The sequence below is a fragment of the Octopus bimaculoides genome, chromosome 5, assembly GCF_001194135.2.
Source record: "Octopus bimaculoides isolate UCB-OBI-ISO-001 chromosome 5, ASM119413v2, whole genome shotgun sequence".
Taxonomy (NCBI): domain Eukaryota; kingdom Metazoa; phylum Mollusca; class Cephalopoda; order Octopoda; family Octopodidae; genus Octopus; species Octopus bimaculoides.
This window is the reverse complement of record NC_068985.1, coordinates 122,607,137-122,623,408: the sequence shown is the minus strand read 5'-3', so window position 1 is coordinate 122,623,408 and position 16,272 is coordinate 122,607,137. Positions and strand designations below refer to the sequence as shown.

The 16,272-nt window shown below is 33.8% G+C and overlaps 1 protein-coding gene and 1 long non-coding RNA gene across 4 annotated transcripts in view; one reads left to right on the top strand and one right to left on the bottom strand.

Moving 5' to 3' along the window:
• Positions 1 to 9,337, bottom strand: part of LOC106880933 (uncharacterized) — a 31,881-nt gene extending 22,544 nt beyond the window's left edge. Inside the window, exon 1 of the long non-coding RNA XR_001410793.2 lies at positions 9,276 to 9,337. This is a non-coding gene — a long non-coding RNA (uncharacterized LOC106880933). The remainder of the gene's footprint in view (positions 1 to 9,275) is intronic.
• The window catches only part of LOC106880932 (cAMP-dependent protein kinase type II regulatory subunit), a 141,686-nt gene that overhangs the window by 64,307 nt on the left and 61,107 nt on the right, over positions 1 to 16,272 (top strand). The window contains exon 1 of one of the 3 annotated variants that reach the window (XM_014931107.2): positions 14,141 to 14,352. The exons of the other annotated variants lie outside the window; for them this stretch is intronic. Within the exon in view, the coding sequence (XP_014786593.1) occupies positions 14,238 to 14,352 (115 nt within the window). The 5' untranslated portion in view covers positions 14,141 to 14,237. Of the gene's footprint in view, positions 1 to 14,140; positions 14,353 to 16,272 lie in introns of those variants that run through there. 3 annotated transcript variants of the gene reach the window in all.

Sequence of the window (16,272 nt, the reverse complement as noted above, 5' to 3'; positions counted from 1 at the left end):
ACCACTCTGAGAGTGTAGTGGGTGCTTTTATGTGCCACCGGCACGAAGGCCAGTCAGGCGGCACTGGCAACAGCCATGCTCAAATGGTGTTTTTTATATGCCACCTACACAGGAGCCAGTGCAGCTGCACAGGAGCCAGTGTAGCGGCACTGGCAACAACCTCGCTCAAATGTTTTTTCACGTGTCACTGGCACAAGTGCCAGTAAGTCAACACTGGTAATGATCATGCTCAAATGGTGCTTCTTATGTGCCACTGGCATGGGTGCCAATCATCTAATTTGGTTTAATTTTGATTTCACTTGCCTCAACAGGTCTTCGCAAGCAGAGTTTAGTGTCCAGTTATGGAAAGGTATGCATAAGTAGGCTGGTTACACCCTGGCAAAGGCCATAGGTTATGGTCTCACTTGTCTTGCCGGGTCTTCTCACGTACAGCATATTTCCAAAGGTCTCGGTCACTAGTCATTGCCTCTGTGAGGCCTAATGTTTGAAGGTCGTGCTTCTCCACTTCATCCCAGGTCTTCCTGGGTCTACCTCTTCCACAGGTTCCCTCAACCGCTAGGATTTGGCACTTTTTCACACTGCTATCATCATCCATTCTCGCCACATGGCCATACCAATGCAGTCATCTCTCTTTTGGTCAAAAGAATCGACTCAAGTATGTAATTGTTTTTTTAAGCTTGATACTTATTCTGTTAGTCTCTTTTACCAAACTGCTAGGTCACAGGGACATAAACACACCAGCACTGGTTATCAAGCAGTGTTGGTGGACTAACACAGGCACAAAGAGACACACACATACATATACAATGAGCTTCTTTCAGTTTCCATCTACCAAATCCACTCAGCTCAAGGCTATAGGAGGAGACACTTGCCCAAGGTGCCACAAAGTGAGCCTGAATCTAGAACCATGTAGTTGGGAAGCTAGCTTCTTAGCAAAGAGCAATATCTGCACTAATATTTGTTTCTACAACATAAAAAATTATATCTTATTCAACTCAGTATCTTTTTGGCTTTGTTTTAAATTCATATTTTGTGCGTACTTGTAGTTTATTATTATCATCATTATTATTATCATTATTATTATTATTATTATTATTATTATAGACGTTGCACAGTATACAATATCGTGAGGTTGTTGATTGAAGATATAGTGTCTACCAGGGGTTTGTACTGTTTGTCAAGTCGTAACAAGGACCTCAGACAGACAGTAGTTTACGCAATATGCGTGCAGTTCCAAGTAATGCTGACTTTTGCAATACATCTAGATTGTGGGGTATTTTTGATGTTTACAGATGCTTTTTTTTCAGATTGTGTGGTATTGAACCAATGCTCCGAATGACAATAGGGATAACTTTTATGTTTGACTCTCATAGCTGCCACATTTTAGCAAGCTCGGGTCTCCATATTTATCAATTTTTTTCTCTTTCTTTCATGATGATGTGTTGATCTTCTGCTACTGCAACGTTGATTATTTGGCACTCTTGTTTGTCCTTCCTAAAGGTTACTACATCCGACCTTCAGTGCTCTAACACTTTGTCTGTCTGGAAGTCAAAGTCCCAGACGATTTTTGCCTTCCCCTTTTCATCCATTACTTTTTCCATTGTATGTTGGTACCAAGCACCCGTAACCTTATATCCATACTTATGGTATAGTAACCAGTGAGAGGTTTCGGGCTACTTTGTCATGTCTACACTTGTATTCTTTCTCTGCAAGACTTTCACAAGCACTAACAATGTGTGTCACACTTTCGACCCTCTTCCCACACATTCTGCAGAGGTCCGTTGCACTTGTGTGACATATGTTCTTTTTCACTGAGTCGGTATTCAATGCCTGGTCCTGCGCTGTGATGATTGGGCTTTCAGTATTCTTTTTTAGGTCACCTTTGTTGAGCAACCTCCATGATGCTTCCTGGTCTTTTAATTTGTTGGTTTGATAGATGGAAACAAAGAAGTTTGTATGTGTGTGTGTGTGTTTGTGCGTGTCTTAGTGCCTCTGCTTGTCCCCCCCCCCCATCACTGCTTGACAACCAGTGTTGGTGTGTTTATGTCCCTGTAACATAGCAGTTTGGCAAAAGAAACTGCTAGAATAAATACTAATCTCTAAAAAATATGTCCTGGGGTTGATTTGTTTGGCTAAGCCTCAAGCTGATGCTCCAGCATGGCTGCAGTCAAATGACTGAAACAAGGAAAAGAATAAAAGAGCATGGTTTTCCAAGACTCTCAAGGGTTAGAACAGGTTTTCTAAAACCTAAAATCATATTTCTAAAAATCCATAGCACGTTTTATACTGGTTTTGTTCCAAGAAACTTTTTGTGATAATCGATATTGTGGCAAACTTAATTGTCAAAGAAAAAAAAAAATCAATGATAATCAAATTAGCTACCCATCCTATGAAATGTAATCTGTTTTTTGTTTTTTTTTGTGGGGGAGTGTGGTTATTAGCTTTGAAGATGATTAAACAGTATGTTGGCTGCTATCACTTTCTGTGATATTATATATATTTTTAGAATATATAATTATAAACAGTGCTAATATAATTTGTCTGAGAACTGATTTGTCAAAACTTAATTATTTGATTTTATTTACAATTTGATGTTGTTTCTTGCCTAAATGAAATAAATATACACTTTTTTTTTTTTAGTAACAATTAATATAAATTAAATCTTTTATTATTATTTTATAATAAGCTTTATTCTTTATTTTATAATAACTTTATAATAGTGAATGATATAAATTAGATATTTCATTTTGATACATTTTCTGAAACTAAATTTTGTCCCATATCATATATACTGACAATCTATTTTATTTAGTATTTTTTCCTATCCATACTAGTATTAGCTTGCTATGACATGAAACAATGAAGTATATTAGCTTGCTATGACAAGAGTAGAAAAAAATATATGTATTTCAATTATATAAGCTTCATCAATTTTGATTACATGGTACCACCAATTGTGCTTTGTTTAACCATCAATTGAGTGTGATTAACCCATTACCTCCTATAATTTTATTAACTGGAATTTTTTTTATGAAACTTTGATTTCTAGCAAAAAACAGCCTTAGAAGCATGCTGGAATGATCAAAATAACATTTCAAAATGGCATTTCAAAATAACATTTTAAATAGAAATAAGCGAGATATTGGGTGAAAAATTAGCAAACCTCATTTGAATAGCAGAGAAATATACCTAGTAGATATAGCAAAATGGTTAGATATGTGTAAATATTGACAGATAATTACGAAATTTGTAATTTTTAAGTGATCTCATACGAGATCACTGGTAGGTAATGGGTTAACTTATCACTAAGTCTTGCTTAAGTAGAATGAAATTTAACAAGTATATTCAATCCCACCTTGATACCACCTTTTGTCTTTAGCAGAATGTTTAAATTTTAATTATTAAATCCCTAATATATAGTAGGTATCTCCAACATCAAACCAGTAGAAATTTTTAATCAACAAATCACAGTTTAAACTTTATCATATTTGAGTTTAACTTCTTACTGTCCTACAGGAAACTGTAAAAAACAATTGTACAATTCAGCTTTGGTGAACTGCTGATGTTTTAGTAGAAGATGGTTACCCATTGTATCAGGCAGTGGAAATGGACCTAGAACATCATGATTCCAAAGTGAATAGGTTAACCATTCAGCTAAGTCAATACCCATTACACTGTAGATATTGTTTAGCCTTGGGTTAGCTTTATTGAACAGGGCCATAACCAAAAGAATTTAAGCCATAATCACTCTTTCTTTGTTTCTCAAGTAATATGACAAGGACCACCTTACGCTGGATATATCTCCTTCCCTTTTTAAGATGATAAGTTATGATTTGAAGGAGATTTGGCTTCTATTTCCAGTAAGTGAAGCAATCCTCTAGAACAGGAATGTCAAACATACAGTCCAAAGGCTGTATCCTGCCTGTTCAATATCATGTCTGACTCCCAGCTCAATTTTATAAAAACAATTTTTGTCATTTTTAATTTTAAAATATTCTGTGAAATATATATCACTGGCAGAGTCAACCCAACTGACAGGGATTCTGATTAGTAAAATCAGGATGAGAGAATCTTTTATTTCGACCCTTGGAAGAAGCACTTTTTTCATATGCTAAGAAATGTGATCTGCTTTCCTTCAGTTTGTAAAGCCACATTGAGCCAAACCTTTTTTTTTTCTTTCAAACTTACCCACAGATTCTAGTGACATGATTGTTATTGAAAGGTTTGGGGGCTGAAAAGGTGCATGCTTTCTCTTAAGCATCAGTCTTCTAATGAACTGTATGCATATATTTGGACAATTTTTATCATCAATATTACGCCATAAACTCTTTCCTATCAAGACTGTGCATGAGTATATGTGTGTGTGTATATATATATATATATATATATATATATGTTAGGAAGGGCATCCAGCTGTAGAAACTCTGCCAAATCAGACTGGAGCCTGGTGTTGCCATCCGGTTTCACCAGTCCTCAGTCAAATCGTCCAACCCATGCTAGCATGGAAAGCGGACGTTAAACGATGATGATGATGATATATATATATATATATCAACTTTAAATAGGGCTCAAAATTAATCCGTTGAAAATACTTTATTGCAACAATAACAATAATAATAACAAATAAGTAGATATCTCCAACATCAAACCAGTAGAAATTTTTAAACAACAAATCACAGTTTAAAACTGCGAGTTTTCTGCTAAGATTGTTAACAGATACTATATTTTTTACCAAATTTTTTGGTTTAAAAAAATATATATTTAATATATATATATCATCATCCTCTTGGATGATGTGTGTGTTTTGCTAATAATAGTAGTATGGGTGATGGCAATAATGCGACCCTGAAGAGATGGAGTATCCAGCAATTTGTAATATGTTGTAATATGTTACAATATTTTACGAGACATCTTATGAGGTGGTTTATTTATCCGGGATACCCTATTGAAATGTGCATAGGTTTAGCTTATTGTGGTTGTTTCTGTTATTATAATTGTTGCTGCAATAAAGTATCTTCAATGCATTGATTTTGAGCTCTATCTTTTAAGAGACATATATATATATATATATATATATATATATACAAAAACTCACCTGTGAGCTTTTTGCTAAGACTGTTAACAGATACTATATATTTTGTAAAATTTTGTTTTATAAAAGTATACATTTAATATATATATATATGTGTGTGTGTGTGTGTGTGTGTGTGTGTGTAGCATGTGGATGAGTTTTACCTAGATATTTTGCACATAAACTTTACTAATACTTCATATACCTTCCATTTTTTATTAATAAAACTGTCGTAATGTATATTGATCCCTTTATTCATTTTCATTAGCTTACATGCTGGATGCTCCACACATTTTTAAGCTCAGGTGTAACTTTATAATATATACTCTTAGTCATACATTAACCTTCAAAACCACTATTTAATCCTAAATGCAACAGCTTTGGCAGTGCCTAATATCAGCTCATAGTTTAATAGCTATCTCCTCATTCTAGTTTTAAGCTTTGTCATATTTAGTCTTCTTTTAGAATGATTAAAGACTTGGATGTTCTTTAATCATCAGTAAATGATTTGTAAATCTTTTATATATATATATATATATATATTTTTTTTTTTTTTTTTCTTGAAAATTTCAAAATTTGAATGTATTCTCCAGCTATTATATCAGGAAATTCACATAAATATTTGTGTTTTAAAAAAATATGCCAGAAAGTTTTCTGAAATCTTTTTATAAGGGCTTTGAAGCTCCTAATTTTGAATCAATTTGCAAGCATGTTTTATGACATCATAAAAGAGAGCTGCTGGATCACTTCAAATAAGCATGGTAATGTGTTTCCAAGTTGTAGCATCATAGGAGAAATGTGGCTATAAATGGTGCTAATTTATTTCCTAATACTGCCAGCAAGATCATTCAAAAATATTATTACCATTCAAGGATATCAAAGCTATTTCCAGTTATGCACAATGATATTGGCTTCACTTACCTACACTATTTAGATCTCCTCTTAAATCAACACTTTTACAATATGACTAGCACATGGGCAATTGTCATTTCCTCTTTATCAATAAATATAAAGCTTTGGAGTTTAATAAAATCCTTATTGATTCCTTACTTAGACACATAGCCAAACATTCACTAAGAGAGGAAAGAATACACGAGTGTCTTTCAAAAGTATGAATGTAGCACATTTCATTCATTCTCCATTTTAACATTCATTTTTCAATGTTAGCATGGGTTAGATGAAGAGATATCTGAAGCAAGAGGATTGTGACTAAACGTTCTTCCAGTCATCAACCTTTACCTTTCAAGTGAGGGATATTTGTTAGTCCAGAGAAATTTGAAAGAACAGAGATGATTTTTCTAAGAGAAATTTTAACATGTGTTACCACTTATCATACTGCTACAAAGAGTAAGATGTGGTAGAGTGAGCAGGGTGTTGTTGTCAGCCAGCATTCTGTTGCGTTTGACATTTCAGCAACAAGAGTTACCATTGCAGGCTGCTGAAGTTACAGGCATTTTTTCACATAAGGAAAGTCAGCAATTCTGATATCACATGGAGCACTCTTGACAGAGCCTATCCTTACTCATCTGAAGTTCATAAAAGTCATTTTCATTGTCCCAGTGTTTCCAAATGAAGCAGGACAGGGTGGTAGTTTTTCTTGTCCTTAGACCCAAAGCAGTGCATGTTTTGCATAAATCTTCATTTTGAAGTCATTGGTTATTATACCCATGATGCCATCAGCTGATGTGAGATGACTCTATAAACAACAATCTTTGCAGGGCAAAATCCACCCAATTGGGCAATTGGTGAGAATTCAAAAATAACAGGTTGAAGTGTGGAGTGCATGTCTTACCTAAACATGAATAGCTAGCCTTACATAAATTACATAGTTCATGATATCTATGGGTTCTTGAGAAATACTGTCTAATTAGTGGTCAGAAAGCTCCTAGTCATATTAGTGGAAACATCTTGATTGCAAGGAGGATTAAACCAGATTACCTTTCTCTTTGTAAGTCTATGGGATTTGGGGTGGCAGTGTGTGACCCTCCATATACACTAACTGTGAGTAAATCCACACTGGACTTGTACTTTTTGTCAATTCACTTAAAAAGTGCAGGCAATGCTTTGCAGTTAAGTTTTCTTCCTAATCACTTGGGCAAGTGTCTTCTACTATAGCCTCAGGTTGGCCAAAGCCTGGTAGGTGAATTTGGAAAATGGAAACTGAAACAAGACTATGTGTGTGCACGGACATGTGCATTTCTGTCTCTTTGTCTTTACATGATGTGATAGTTGTAAATGAGCATCAAGTGAGGTTGTTTCCAGTCTCCTGTGAAAAACATGTTTGACTTTGAGAAAATATTACTTCACTTGGAAGCAGGTGAGGGGTAGCAACAGAAAGAATATCAGAATGTAGGAAGTTTGCCTCAATAAATTCCATTTGATTTAAACAAAAATGAAAAGTTGGACATTGAAACATCGATGATAATTGATGCAAGCAAAAGAAGACAAAAAACATTAGCTTTTGTCTTTTCTCTTTTTTGTTTTGAAGGTAGTTGTATGTATTCTTTCATACTTTTACTAACTTGTTTTTGGGCAGTGGCCATACTGGAGCAGTCTCGGCAAGGTTTTTAGTCAATTATGTTAAGCATCATCAATGAGAAGGGCAGAACAAATTGGGACATAAAAACAAGGATTGGGAAAGCTGAGGTTGTGTTTAGGAGGCTCAGACTTATCTGGAAATCTCAAACCCTGTCTCCCAATAAACACGACTCAGAATCTTTAACATGAGCACGAAGATGGTTCTGTTGCACACATGTGAAACATGACACATCGCAAAGTTCTCCATCGACAAATTTCAGACATTTGTAAACAGATGTCTCAAGTACATCCTGCAGGTGAGATTGTGGGACTGACTTACAAACAAAGCCTTGTGGAAGAAAGTGAACCAACACTCAAAGCCCAAATCAAGAGATTTGGCCAGGACACATGCTATGAAAACCTGCTTCCAAACATTACAAGGCAAACCATCTAATGGATACCCTAAGGGAGACAGAAGTATGGCAGACCAAAAACGGTATGGAAATGGTCTACAAGATCTGAAGTACAAGTTGTTACATTTGGGGACAACTGCAGTCCACTGTCAAAGGTCATGACAGACAGGGATCATTTGTTGTCACCCTATGCTCTATATGGAATCAAGGAAATTAAGAATTTTTATTCAAAGTGCCTACTTGTTTTGCAAAACCACATATACACGTGCAAATATACACACATACAGTCACACAGACAATTATTAGATGGACACCTGAACCTATGCAGTATAATTTCAGTTCATCTAATAGACATTTAATTACTGAGAGTGCAATGACTGAGTAGGTAGTGAATGTTATGACTTTCTGTCTATGAGAATTAAACTGATAGATGGAATAGACCTCTCAAATAGACCACCAAAATAAAATCTGAAATATTTAAAACTATCTCATGGGGCATACGAGCATCTAGATATTCACCATGTCAGTCACTGTTGAGCTAAAGACAGTTACTCATTTAGCCACACAATATGTAATTTGTTTGCATCATTAGAGTAAATGGTGTGTATATGCATGTGTATACACACACACACACACACACACACACACACACACACACACACACACACAAGCCTGTGTCCGGTATATGCTGGCCACAGAGGAAAGTCTCTGCAATTTTGTACAAACACATTAGGTCGTTAGGCATATTAATCTATTTCTCTGCCTCTCTATCTCTCTCTCCTTCTATCATATATATTTATATATGATCTTTGCACCATCTCCCTCTCTCTGTCTCTTTGCTCTATCTCCCACTCTCTATCCCAGCTTTATCTCCCTCTCTCTATCTCTCAGCTCTATCTTCCTCTTTTTGTCTCTTTGTTCTCTTCTTTCTGTCTCTTTGTCTTCTTTCTCTCTCTCTCTCTGTCAGCTCCATCTCCCTCTCTCTGTCTCTCTGCTCCATCTCCCTCCCTCCCACTCTCTCTCAGCTCCATCTCCTTCCCTCCCTCTCTCTCTCTCTTGGCTTCGTCTCCCTCTCTCTCTCTCTCTCTCTCTCTCTCAGCCTCCTCTCTCTCTCTTTATCCTCTTTCCCTCTCTGCTAATTAACTGTTAAAAGGTAACGTTAGACAACAATGTGTCACTCATATCTGTGTAATTCATTTCATTACAATTAAAATAATAGTTAATCATTATATAATGCTGTTAAAACACTGACAATAATTATTCTGGTCACTTACGTTTACAAAGTATGTCACATTCACTCAGGATTCGTTTCAGATTTGTCAACACTGGATGTATAAATAATATTTCTCCATAAATGCAATCTGGAAATGAAGACAAAGGAAAATCTCTTTGAATGGAATCAAAGCTTCTTTGCAATAGTGAGACTTTGTCAGCATAATCTATTTCTTTTACTTTTCTTTTTTTTTATATTGGTTGACATTATGGTAATTATATTGCTTGTTTTACTGAGGATTCTTTCTAACAGTAAGAATATGTAAAGTAAGAAGTATATATAACAGTAAGAAATATAAAGGCGTAAAGTAATCATATTTGGGACGATTGAGATTACATTATTACCACTGACTAAACCACTGGTTCTCAATCTATTTGACTTTGTAGTGCTCTTGGTATGATGTAAAAAAAGATCGCTAAGCATTCTTTGCACGGAAAGATAAAAATGACTGGTACACTTTGCATGGAAAGTGTACCAAGATTTTTAACTTTAAAACATGGAAAATAATTGCTTGTCTTTTGGGATTTTTTTTTTTTTTACTAAACATATTTGTGTGTCACAAAATTATTGAAGATGCTCAACCTTCCATCCATCCATTCATTGATTACAATTCCTAGAAGGATCAAAGGAGTAGAGTCCTCAGGTACCTCTTCCATAGGGTCTTATCAAAAGCAATTATCATTACACTTTCCTGCTGAATCCCCAAATGTGACCAATTGAGACTATGCACAAATATTCTCCAACTATCATGCTCTTGGTCTACCCCTAGTTCTCCTGCCATTTAGCTCAGCTTGAAGAATCTGTCTTGCTGTTCTTTCCTGTGACATTCTAACCACATGTCCATAAACCTAAATTTTATATTTAAAAATCCACTGCACACCTGGATACTTTGTGGTGCTCCGTTTTAAAACCACTTGAATAAACAATAAACTATTTGATTGTGCACCATGATCTTTACTTCTTGCTTTAGAGATATTATTTGTCAGTTTGACTTATGATTTGAATGGCACATTTAGTGAGCTGATGTATAGTTCTGATTTCATAAAATGAAATATGTGAAAGTCACTAGAGCTGATTATCTTCTGGTTATCTTGTATCTCTAAAGATCATGAATTCATCAAAATAATATGAAAAATAAATAAGAAGTGAACCTGTTGTTTTTATTTAGTCAGTCAAGAAGTCATTCACTCAGTCTCTTGTCATTATTTAACTCTTACATTAGATTTTTCAAATCAAAGACTGACATAGTTTTCTTAGCTGTAATCTATTGCCAGTTCAGAGTTATTTTTCATTACTTAATGTGTCATTGTGAAGATGTGTGTCTTAGTGGTTTGGTTGTTGGATTCATAGTTGTAAGATCATGGGTCTAATACCCTGGTCAGGCAGCATGTTGTGTCCTTGAGCAAAAGTCTTCAGTTCATATTACTCCAATCATCATCATCATTTAACGTCTGTTTTCCATACTGGACAACTTGACAGAAACTGGCATTTTCAGGGGAAGTACTAGGTTCTATTGTCTTTTGGCTTGGTTTCTACAGCTGGATGCCCTTCCTAATGCTAACCACTTTACAGAGTGTGCTGGGTGCTTTCTGCAGGTCACCAGCACCAGTGCTTTTTATGTGGCACCAGCACTCACACTAATGCTTTTCTTACATTCGTTTTAGGATCTTAAGTCTGTTGTGGTGGGCAGGTCATCTTGAGTACAGCAATGTACTGCATATCTTGGTCCTGCCATCTCCTTTGTAAGGCTCAGTACTTTGAGACTAGCCTTCAGTATTTCATCCCATGTCTTCCTGGGTCTTTCTCTTCCCCAACTTCCCTCCACTTTAAGTGATTGACACTTATTTGTGCAACTTTCCTCATCTCTCTGTATCTCATAACCAAATCAGTGCAGTCTCCTCTCCTGCACACTGTGTAATTTATTTTGCCTAATGACTTCATCAAGAAATGAAATAGTTAGACAAGTATCGTTTCCCTTCTTATTTCCTTCTATTTGCTTCTTTCTTTTTTACTCTTTGACAAAAGGTTTGCCTGAAATATTAGTCTACTTTTTCCTTTTCCTTCTTTCAACATAAATTCACTGTGCACAACTTTGTGCATGTGTGTGTGTGTTTTTACATTTTCTCCATCACCTTTTGAATTTTTGTCTACCTGTTGTAACCTCTCAAATTTTACAATTGTCCATCTCTTATTTCCCTCATTCGACTCGTGCTTATATATATATATACACACACATATTCATGTACAGGACAGTATGTACAGTTTCTGTCTATCTACTCACTCACAAGTAGTTAGAAAATATCACATCCCTTGCATAGATGGCTACCAAACTGTTGTAAATTCTGTTGAAGAAGATTTGAGTTTTGCATTTTTTAAATTCATAAAATCACTTGTAAAACACTTTGTCTGTTTTCTGAATCACTTTGTCTGTTGGCTGAATCTATTTTCAGTACCTATACTGTAGCTGGATGACATATGTAAGTGAGAGTGGTGTGTTTGGGTTGAAGATACCAAACAGATGCTTGACAATAAAGCAGTCCCTTTAATGTCGGCTGCAATTCCTAGTTAATTATCTTGTTCTAATCACTTCAAAATGTAATCATGAGTAATTAGACGAGGTGAAGTGTTTTAAAAACTTATACATTTGCATATTATTTTATGATTATTATTATTATTATTCTCAGAAGGGAGTTTTACATTTGGAAGCTGATTAAGAATGATTGATCTTTCTTAGGTTATATTACATAAAAGGTTGAAATGCTTTGAACAGGAAAAGCTTCATGGCATTAGCATAAGTCAACAGTCACCCTTTCAAAATTGCTTCATTTCCTTTTAAAAAAGATAAATATTGAGTATTGATAGTATTTTTTTTTTAATGCAATGAAGGAATATTTCATTAAAGAATACAAAACTATTAGCAAATTCATTTTTTTTTTTATATAATATTAAAATTTCAGCTTGCTTCAAGATAGAACATTTATAGAAAATTTATATAAAAAATTGACTTAAATATTGATTATTGTTATAATTATGGTTAAATTATTTTTTAATTATCTTGATTACTTTAACAAGATTTTTTAAAAATTTTTCTTAATGATTTTGTGTAAACAGAATTTTTAACAGCTTCAGAGCATTAATCATTATAATTTAGTATCAGTGTGAAGTTAATTGAAATTTTAGCATGCTGACTTAATGTATGACTGTATTTTACTTCAATTAGTTTGAGTTACCAGTTCAAATTTCACCAGAGTCAGACTTGTCTGTTATCCTCAGCAAATTGGTAGATTTGTTAGTTTTAAATAGATTGTTTCGTGGAATTTCTTTCAAAACTCTTAGACTTATGAAGGTAGCTAGAGGAGTGAATTAACAACAATAGCTGTCACTGAACTGTAAGATTGTATGATGGAGACAAAGAGGCAGGAATATATGTCAGTGTCTCCCTTGTATATCTGTCTGTCCATTCAAAGATTATGATGGTGAAGGAAATTTTACATTGTAAGAATAATTCAAATCTCTTGTCAACCTTTGCATTCTGTCTTCCAGAGTGGATAAAAATAAAGTACCAATGCACAGCAGTGGATAAGCTGAAGAATGTCAGACTGGTCACTTTATGGCATTTGTTCCAAGTCTTTGTGATCTGAGTTCAAATCTCACTAAGACCTACTTGAGTGATAGATCTAATCCATCATCCTGCTTCACACCACCTCCTGACACTTTGGGTGCCTCTATTAAATTCAAGCCATGTCTCCAGTTTGAGAACATCTTCCTCTCTCCCACTACTTTTGAAGGTCCTATAAAGGGTCATATGTATTCCCTTCTCTCCTAGCTAAAAGATTTTAAAACATGTCTGTTCACTAAACTATAAATCTCTTTTACAAATATTAGCAAGATGCTCAGTTAAGTAATATGCTCTAAAATGTTTAAACTGACAACTGTTTCCAAGCACAGACCTGGAATTTGGAGAAGAGGAATAATTGATTATATTCAATCCCAGTACTTGACTGGTATTTTATTTTACCTACCAAGAAAGGATAAAGGTAAAATCGACCTGAGTAAGATTCAAACCCAGAATATAAAATCAGAACAAATATCACTAGACATACAGTAATTTTTCTTTCAGAACAGATTGTTTGATTATGTATACTTGCTGGACTTCAGCAAAACAAAAGCATAATAATCGAACAGGAAACCTCATAACTTATGTGTAATTTATAATTTACATAGTTTGTACAAGCATGGCTCTGTTGGTGCAGGTGTGGCCACATGGTAAGAAGTTTGCTTCCCAACTGCATGGTTTAAGGTTCGGTTACATGACATGGCACTTTGGGCAAGTGTATTCGACTATATCCTTGAACTGAAAGAAGCCTTTTGTATGTATGTAGGTAGGTATGTATGTATGTATGTATGTATGTATGTATGTATTACAGTTTCTTTGCCTTGGCATTGCAAGATGGTTGTGAGTGTCACTGTTATACAAGCAGTGGTCTTCATTTCCAATCTTCTACACAAATATGTCTAACCATGGGAAAATATTACCTTTCTTGGAAACAGGTAAGGGTTGATGATAATAAGGACACCTGACCATAGAAAATTTGCCACAACAAATTTTATCCAACCTATGCAAGTGGGTGTTAAAATGAAGATGAGGATGATGATAATAGTTATACTGTTTGTTTGGCAAAAACAAAAATATCTTAATACTCTAACAGGCAGCCTCACATAACTGATTTTAAATCCAATCTCGGTCAGTGGGTTTTAAAATAGATAATTGAAGATTATGTATGAAAGCTGCTTGATATCCCTAAAATGATTAAATGACATATCGTAAATCATACAAGCAGCAGTCCTGCTAATCTCGTTCATATTCCGATACAAGCTTTCAACAATTAATAGTTTTGGACTACTACAATTTTTTTATATATTATACTACCCATTTGTTGGGAAAAAAACACGTTTTACAAAAATGTCGATTGATTCTTGTGAAATACCTTGTGAATTCCCTGAAAAGGCGATTCCAAATCCAGAAATACCATGTGACATTCCAATCCCAACAAAAGAGAGAAAGCCAAAGAAAAAAAGTAAGTTTGTAAATTAAAAAGAAAAATTACATTTATAAATAGAACAATTTCTATAGACATTTTTTTCTTTCATAACTTGTTCTTCTGTTTCTATAGTAACCTGAACTTTTGATGCTTGTTTTCTTTTTCTCTTTTGTTTTTTATAACTCAGACAAATAGTTAGTGTTATGCAAAGGATTTTCTTACTGGATACTAAGGAGACTAGTAATATTCTGGTGCCAACATTTTGGTAGCCATTATCTTCCTTTCACTTTTGCCATAAACACTTGAAGGGAAAGTAAGAATCTCACAATTTTTCATTCTACTTAACATTCTACCCTGAAAAACATAGGGTCATTGAATCTAGTCAAAAGAAACTAATAATTTAAATGTCCTTTCTATCTATTTCTTTAAACCCAGGTATCTGAATAATTTTCTTAAATATAGATTTCATTAAGTCTAAAATTAACTGTCTCTTCTCTCATTTTCAAAAATTTTTTAAATCAAAAATGAACTGATATGAATTAAAATCTCCACCCAGTATCATACATGTGTATATTATTTGTCATATGTGTATGATAAAATTTTTAGTTCCAAACTCTAGCCCTTGAGTCATTACTGTTGCTCTTAAGCTAATAAAAATTATACATACACATGCATATATATATATATAAACATATATATATTTATTTAAAAATTTGCAAAAATACTTCATAGAGTCACAATATTTTTTTTAAATTCTTTTAAATGTTATTAACTATTTAAAATATCCTTTTGAGAAATGATGCCATGAACCATTTGGTAAGAAGTTTTCATATTGTGTGATATGAAAACTTCCTTCTAAAAGGTTTGTGGCATTCTTTCTGTTCCTGAAAAACAATTCTTTTAAATAGTTAATAACTTTTAAGAAGATCTTTGTTCATATATATCTAAAGGATGCAGTTTCACTTTCAGTTTCTCTTTGCTGCACCAAGCTCTTGATTTGTGCATTCCATGATATATATATATATATATATATATATATAAACAGCACTTTACTTTTAAAGCACTGATGAAGCTATAGGGTGATACTCAAGCTTTCAACTATAAGTGCATTGCCTCTAAAAGCAGAAACAGCTATAAACTAATGAAGTTCCTAACATAATTGTTTATTCCTTTGTAAATCCAATTTCTTATTACCACTCTGTATTCAACAGGCACTTCACTTTGAAGCATATATATTGAGTTCTAACACCAAGTTATTAGCATCACTATGCCTAAGCAAAATAGATAGATATTTTTTTATTTCATTTGGGTACAGTGACACTAAAAAATAGTTTTGAGAACTCAATATACATATGCTTTAGCATTAGGTACACACACATATAAGTTTAATTTTTCATTATTTGAGGAAAAGATTTGGTGCTTGTGTTTTCTAAATGTGAATCAAACAGAAATTATCCCGCTTATCATCAAATGATGGGTGGAGAGTATTTAAACGTTTTGGGGATTTTTTTTTTCATGTTATTTATCATCTTTCCCTCATGCTCATTGAAATATTATGTAGATCAGAATAGATTTATTGTAAAAGGCTAATTTCCACAACATAATTACTATAGTTTACTCTGCAAGGTCAGGCAACTAGTTCAATGGCTTTTGGCTTATTAATAAATACAAGACAGTCAGTTGATAATCTCAGTTAATTCTATTAAATAAAAACAAATATTACTTAAAAGAAAGAATAACAAACAAAATGCATATATATATATATATATATATATATACATGCATACATACATACATACATACATACATACATATTGCTTATATTTTGTATGTGTTACATTTACTTCTGTAAGCATATATATGTGCATTCAGGTATGTTTGTATATTTGTGTGCATATATGCATGAATGTGTATATATATATATATATATATATATATATATATATATATATATAT